This window comes from Chrysochloris asiatica, unplaced genomic scaffold, assembly GCF_000296735.1.
Source record: "Chrysochloris asiatica unplaced genomic scaffold, ChrAsi1.0 scaffold00067, whole genome shotgun sequence".
Lineage (NCBI taxonomy): Eukaryota > Metazoa > Chordata > Mammalia > Afrosoricida > Chrysochloridae > Chrysochloris > Chrysochloris asiatica.
Window position 1 is genome coordinate 775854 of NW_006408585.1, and position 7217 is coordinate 783070.

General features: G+C 38.2%; 1 protein-coding gene across 1 annotated transcript in view; it reads left to right on the forward strand.

Moving 5' to 3' along the window:
* Positions 1 to 7217, forward strand: part of LOC102811518 (coiled-coil domain-containing protein 170-like) — a 37985-nt gene that overhangs the window by 6955 nt on the left and 23813 nt on the right. The window contains exon 2 of the mRNA XM_006864632.1: positions 1967 to 2095. Coding sequence (XP_006864694.1) covers positions 1967 to 2095 — 129 coding nt within the window. The remainder of the gene's footprint in view (positions 1 to 1966; positions 2096 to 7217) is intronic.

Below are 7217 nucleotides of genomic sequence, written 5' to 3' on the forward strand. Positions count from 1 at the left end.
TGTTGTTTTTGGAGCTCCTTTACTGCACTTCTACCTGATCCGCCATCTTGTTTGTTCTCCACTGATTTGTTTTTGTAATAGGTTATTTCTACTGAATGTTTTAAAGATTTCTTCCTTTGGTATTCTGTAATTTCCTTGTGAGCATACAGATAAGGAATCCTTTTCATTTATTCGTTGGATTTGGGAGGGCACTTGGATTAGCATCATTAAAATGTTGTGGAGAATTCTCATATTATTTCTTCAAAGACTATCTTGTCTTGATTCTATTTTGGATTCCAATGAGACATATGTTAGACTTTCTCTGTCTTTAATTTATCCTTCATATTTACTATTTATTTTTCCTTATATGCAGCCCTCTTTATAATTTGTATTTATCTTAAAGTTCATTTACTTTCCAGCAGGGTTTCATCTGTCTTTTAATGTGTTCATTGAAATTTTAAATGTAAATTATTGTAGTCTTCATTTCTAGAAGTTTCATTTGGTTATTTTTCCAGTATTATTCTTTATAGTCTCTTGTGGCTTACTTACATTTGCAACTTCCTCCTCTCTCTCCCTTTTAAACACTTAAACATAATTCTTTTGCATTTTTACGTACAAGTTTTTTCCTAGTATTTTATAGGCATTAAACTGATTCTAAAACCTGATCACTTTTGAAAAATATATTTTGTACTTTTAGTATGTTAAGCACCAGAAAAACAAGTAAAGTAGCCTTTTAGATGATCATGTTACTCTGTATTTTTCTGATACCTGGTGCATTTGGTAGGAAAGTACCTCAAAATGAATATTTTATATACTTTTTTTTTTTTTTTAACAATTTTGGTTAATAATACATTTTTCTTTGTTTCATTCGAATCATACAAACTTTGTACCAAAAATTATACTAATAACAGTGCTATTGCTAAGTGCCGTCAAGTCAGTTCTGACTCATAGTGACCTGCTTAGAGTTTCCAAGGAGCGACTGGTGAGTTTGAACTACCAGACCCTGCGGTTCAAACTGACCTTGCAGTCCAGTGCTTATCCTACAGTGCCACACCAGGACTCCAATAACAGTGTAGAACATTGTATATATGGGAAATATTGTAATACATGGAAATACTTCCTCAGTTTTACACTCAATGTAGGTATTGCAGAAACACAAAATCGGTGCTATCTACTGACTCAGATGTTTAAAAAAAAAATGTGAGTGAAATATAATGTACAGGAATTGATTTTTAGCCAGAAATAAAGCAAAAAACTGGGAAATTTTTCATTATTGACCTTCTAATGGTTCAAGATTCTGGAAGTTTTTATTAGATGTGAAGTGAGAGTTCTCCAGATCTTTTATGTGTTTTCTTGATTCATATGCTCTCAGAAATCATATATATTTAGATGTGTTATAAGATAAGCACTTGGACCTCCAGGTCAGTTTGAATCATCAGGTTGACGGTTCAAACTCACCAGCAGCTATTCCTCGGAAACCCTATACACTGTGTCCATGAGTTGAAACCAACTCAAAAGCACTCAACAACAACAACATTTACTTATTATTGTTGGTGCTATACATTATTGCAGGGGCTCTGGTAGCATAGTGGTTACAAGTGGGTCTGCTAACCTCATGGTCAGCAGTTTGAAACTATCGCCTGGTCCGCAGGAGAAAGATGAGGCTTTCTGTTCCTGTAAAGATTTACAGCCTCGGAAACCTAATACAGTGTCACTATGAGTCAGAACCAACACCACAGCACATACTCACCACCATACATTATTGCCAGGTGAGTAATACTTTTCAGAAAAAAAGGCAAAGTAGCCTTTTAGATGACCGTTTTACGTGGTATTTTCCTGAGACCTGTTGCATTTGGAAGGCAAGCTCCTCAAAATGAGTATCTTAAGCTTTCATCCTATTTAGAGTTGCTCTGTTGTAATCTTGATTTTGATCTGGTGACTGTTCAAGCACATGTATAGGTCGTTAATCTGCAGTTTCCCTTTGCAGGCAGGTTTAGACCCACCTATTGAAGTGGCTCCCAGCAAGATTCCAGTCAAATTCAACAAAAAGGCAGCTGGCCCTGTCCATCCTGACCTACCTGGTTTGCTGGTGAAAAACAAGACTCTTTTAGCTGAGGTATATTGATCATCTGAAAATAAAATACAATGGAAAATTATATTCTTTGTAAACACAGGATAAGAAACATCCTGATAAAAGGTTCAAAGAATTATTTTAATTCAATTTTGCTTTTTTCCCCTCAATACTGAATTATCTCAATCAGGGAGGAGCCCTGATTTAGACCTCAACCTGTCTTTTGCAAGCAAACTCTCTTTAAAGGTGGTGCATAGTTAAGTGCTTTTGAATTGACCGCCAAATGCTGAAGGGTTAGCTCATTGCTATGGACTGCCAGGCTCCAAATTTCTGTGGTAATAGTTACTAGTTACATGTATTCAGCAATTTCATCGGGGAGAATGAATTCTCATTTTCATTATTCCACTTGTACATCCACTGAAGGTCATTGTCATCTTTAAGAGCACAGTGATGTTGCTAATTAGACCTGTACTACCTGTATGTTTTTGTTATTCCAACTCATAGCGACTCTGCATAAGGTTTCAGAGGAGCGACTGGTGGGTTTGAACTGCTGACCTTGTGGTTAGCGGTCCAGTGCTTATCCCACAGTGCCATTCCAGGGCTCCTGTAATAACTGTCTCAGGATATTTACATGCATAGATCGCTCATCAGCCCATTGCATAAGTTGCTTGCTATTGTTGTTAGCTGCCATCAATTTGATTCCGTCCCATAGCAACGTGGTGTACCAAACAAACATCACCAGTGTGACTCTTGTGCCCATGTATCTCTCCTTATGTCTCCCATGCCTTCGTTTGCCCTCTATTTTATCAACAATGACCTCCTTCAGTGATTGAGCCCTTCTGATGACGTGTCCCAAGCAAGCAGTTCAGATGCGTTCTGTTGTGATGGTTTTCTTTGGTTAATTTTTGGAAATAAATCTCAAGGTCTTTCTTCCTAGTCTCGCTTAGTCTGGAAAATCCACTGAAACCTAGCAGGGCACAGCTTCCAGTATCATGGCAACACATGGTTTCATCTAACAGAAGCCAATACAACACATGGTTTAATCTAACAGAAGTAACCACTTCTAGGATGACTTTACTCACCTGGGCCTCTTTTCTGCCCAAGAATTTATTAAAAGTTTTTTTCTGCTCTGTCTTTCAGTAGCCTGATACCAAGTTCTATGTAAACAGATAAAAATCTAGCTATAGATAAATGTAAACCCATTGCCATCAACTGATAGAGAGACCCTATACGACAACCCATAACGTATAAACACCCTGTTGTTGTTGTTAAGTGCCGTCGAGTCGGTTCCAACCCATAGTGACCCTGTATAGGGTTTCTTAGGAGCAGCTTGTGAGCTTGAACAGCCAATCTTGCAGTTCAAATGGCTTTACAGTCTGATGCATTAACCACAGCGCCACACCAGGACTCCAAAGACCCTGAAGGACAGAATAAAACTATCCTTTAGAGTTTTCAAAACTGTCAATCTTCACAGAAGCAGACTACCACGCCTTTCTCCTACAGAACGGTTGGTGGGTTTGAACTGCTGACCTTTCAGTTAGCAGCAGCTGAATACCTAACACTGTACCACCAGGACTACTGGATCCATAAATACATATCTTATAATTTTATCTACGCTAATGTTTCCCTTTTTTTAACATAGAGAGGTGAGTGGAGCTTAAATCTGAATGGAATTTAAATAGCCACAATAAATATTAACATAACTTAGAAAGATTTCTTAACATTTGTTTTTTCTTTCAGAAAAGTATGATGCCAATTCATGATAGTCACAATTTTTATTCTCCTTCTTTATAAATGCCCCAAATTCACTGTCATTCCAGTCCATTCTGATTCATAGAGAACTTGGATAGGGTTTCTGAGGCTGTAAAATCTTTATGGGAGCATAAAACCTCATCTTTCTCCCTCAGAGCAGCTGGTGGGTTTGAACTCATGACCTTGTGGTTAGCAGTCCAATGCTTATACTACAGTGCTAGCAGGGCTCCCTTCTTTTCTGTAGTTTTTGTTGTTGTTGTTAAGTGTCATAGAATCGGTTCTGACCCAGAGTGACCTTTTATACAGTTTCTGAGGAGCAGCTGGTGAGTGAGCTTGAACTGCCGGCCTTGAGGTTCAGCCGACTTTGCAGTTCAGCTCATTAATCCACAGCGCCACACAAGTAAAACATTATTAATAATAAAGAAGTTTGGAATTTTTTTTATAGTTCAGATTTGGTTTAAAGTTTGTGTCCGTATAATTAATAAAACTTTGTAAAACAAATCATCAATAAAGATTAGAGGTACCTTGCATAAAGAAATTATATAAGGAATACATCAACTGCTTATGTAATTAATGCAGTGTACATCCATGGACTGCCAGAAATTCAAGACAAATTCAAGAGGACATGGAATAAGGAATATCAATGCTGACATCAGATGGATCTTAACTGAATGCCAGAGAATGCTAAGAGAACACCAGAAAGATATTTACTACTTGTGCTTTGTTGACTATGAAAGGCATTCAACTGCCTGGATCATAACAAATGATGGATAACACTGAGAAGAATGGAAGTTACGGAGCACTTAATTGTGCTCATGTGGAGTTTATCCACAGACCAAGAGGTAGTTGTCTTAACAACAGGGAAATAGTGCGTGGTTTAAAATCAGGGAAAGTGGGCATCTGAGTTGTAGTTTTTCACCACACTTATTCAAACTGTATGCTGAATAAATCATCCAAGAAGATGAACTATATGAAAAAGAATGTGTCATCAGGAATGGAGGAATCTTCATTAGCAACCAATGATATGTATATGATACAATCTTGCTTGCTGAAAGCAAAAAAGAACTTGAAACTTATTGTTGAAGATCAAAGACTACAGCCTTTAATATGGCTGACACCTAAACATAAACAAAAATCCCTCACTGTTGGACCAGTAAGCAACATCATGATAAACAGAAAAGACTGAAGTAGTCAACGATTTTATTTTACTTGGATCAACAATCAATGCCTAGGAAAACAGCAGTCAGGAAATCAAATGACATTGCATTGGCAAAATCTGCTGCAAATGCCAAGTTTTCACTTTGAAAACTATGGTGCACCTGTCCCAAGCCATGGTACTTTCAATCACTTCTTATGCATGTGAAAGCTGGACAAGGAATAAGGAAGACTGAAGAAGAACTGTACATTTGAATTATGGTGTTGGCAAAGAATATTGAACATTGCAGGGACTGCCAGAAGAATATTCCAAGACAAACAAATCTGTCTTGAAAGTTGTCATTGTTGTTAAGTTCTGTTGAGTGGTTCTGACTTATAGCAACCCCGTGTAGAGTTTCTGAGGAGCAGATGGTGGGTTTGAACAACCAAACTTGTGGTTTGCAGTCCAGTGTTGATCCTACAGAGCCACACCAAGGATCCTGTCTTGGAAGCTGTTGTTGTTGTTGTTAAGTGCTGTCGAGTCGATTCTGACTCATAGTGACCCTGTATAGGGTTTCTGAGGAGTGGCTTGTGAGTTCAAACTGACCTTGCAGTCCAGTTAGATATAGTGCTCCTTAGAAGAGGAAGACCCCCCAGTGAAATGGATTGGCAAAGTGGCAGCATCCATGGGCTCAAGCATGGCAACAATTGTGAGGTTGGCCAAGACTGGGCAGTGTTTTGTTCTGCTGTTCAGAGGGTCACTATGAGTCAGTACCGACTCAATGGCACCTAACAACAACAGAAGAGAGACTGGAGAAACTTTCTCTCGTACTTTGGACATGTTCTCAGGAGGAGCCAGTCTCTGGAGAAGAACATTATGCTTGGTAAAGTAGAGGGTCAGTGAAAATGAGAAAGACTCCCAACAAGATGGGTTGACACAGTGGCTGCAACAGTGGGTTCAAATGGGCTAAGAGGTAGGGGAGGAGCCTGGGTGGTACTATAGGATAAGCACTGGAGTGCTAATCAGAAGGTCAGCAGTTCAAATTCCCCAGCTGCTCCAGGAGAGAAAGATGAGACTTTCTGTTCCCACAAAGATTTACAGCCTCAGAAACCCTACACAGGGCCACTATGAGTCCGATAAGACTTAATGGCACGAGTTTGGTTTTTATTTTTTAGGGGGTAGGAAAATGGGAGTGACTGCTAATGGGTATGCGGGTTCTTTTGGTAGTGATGAAAGTATTCAGGAATTATGCAGTGGTGATGGTTGGAGTGCAGTTCCACTCTGAAACATGAAGTTGCCATGAGTTGGAATCGACAAGATGGTAACATTTTTTTTTTTTTAAAGGTTTGACAATTTTGTGAATACACTAAAAACTACTAACTGTACACTTAAAATTGGTGGATTGGTGTGACACTGTAGGATAAGCACTGAACTGCAAGCTTGGTTTGAACCACAAGGTCAGCAGTTCAAACCCACCAGCTGCACCTTGGGTCGCTATGAGTTGGAACCTATTCTATGGCACTTTAACAACAACAAATTATATTTCAGTAGACAAAAGTGGATAAGGAAACTAAATCCAATGTGGATGTTGTTAAGAGCTGTCAAATCGGTTTTATTCATAGAGAACTTGTAGAGGGTTTCTGAGGAGTGGCTGAGGAGTGGCTGGTGGGTAAGCAGTGCAGTGCTTACCCTATAGTGCCACACCACTCTGTAATTGTACACACACACACACACACACACACAAACCTGTACATTGTAAATGGGTTAATTTACTAATTTTATCTCAATAAAGTTGTTTTAAAATGCTATATATTGGAATCATACATATGAAGGGTGTATGTGTTGAGAATTGGCTTTTACATCAAGCATAATTCCCTGAGGATTTATCTAAATTATTGCATGTATTCTAGTTATTTTGTTGTTGTTGCTTTTTGGCTTTGGCTGTTAGAAATAAGGCATTTGAGGACATTCATGTACAGATTTTTGTGTAAGGCAAAATTTTCATTTCTCTTACATAACTTTAATAGTAAAATTGCTAGATTGTATGGTAATTGTATGTTTGATTTTAAAAAAAACTACCAAGCTGTTTTGCAGAGTGACTGTATCATTTTACATTCCCACCAACAAGGAAAGAGTGATCTGGTTTATCCTCATCTTAGCCAGCCTTTGATGTTATAATTTTTTAAAAATGTTTTATTGTGAATTATGTGATAGTTTACATGGGAGAACATTAGTTTTACATTCATTCTATCATATATTGTCTCATTGCCATGGTTACAA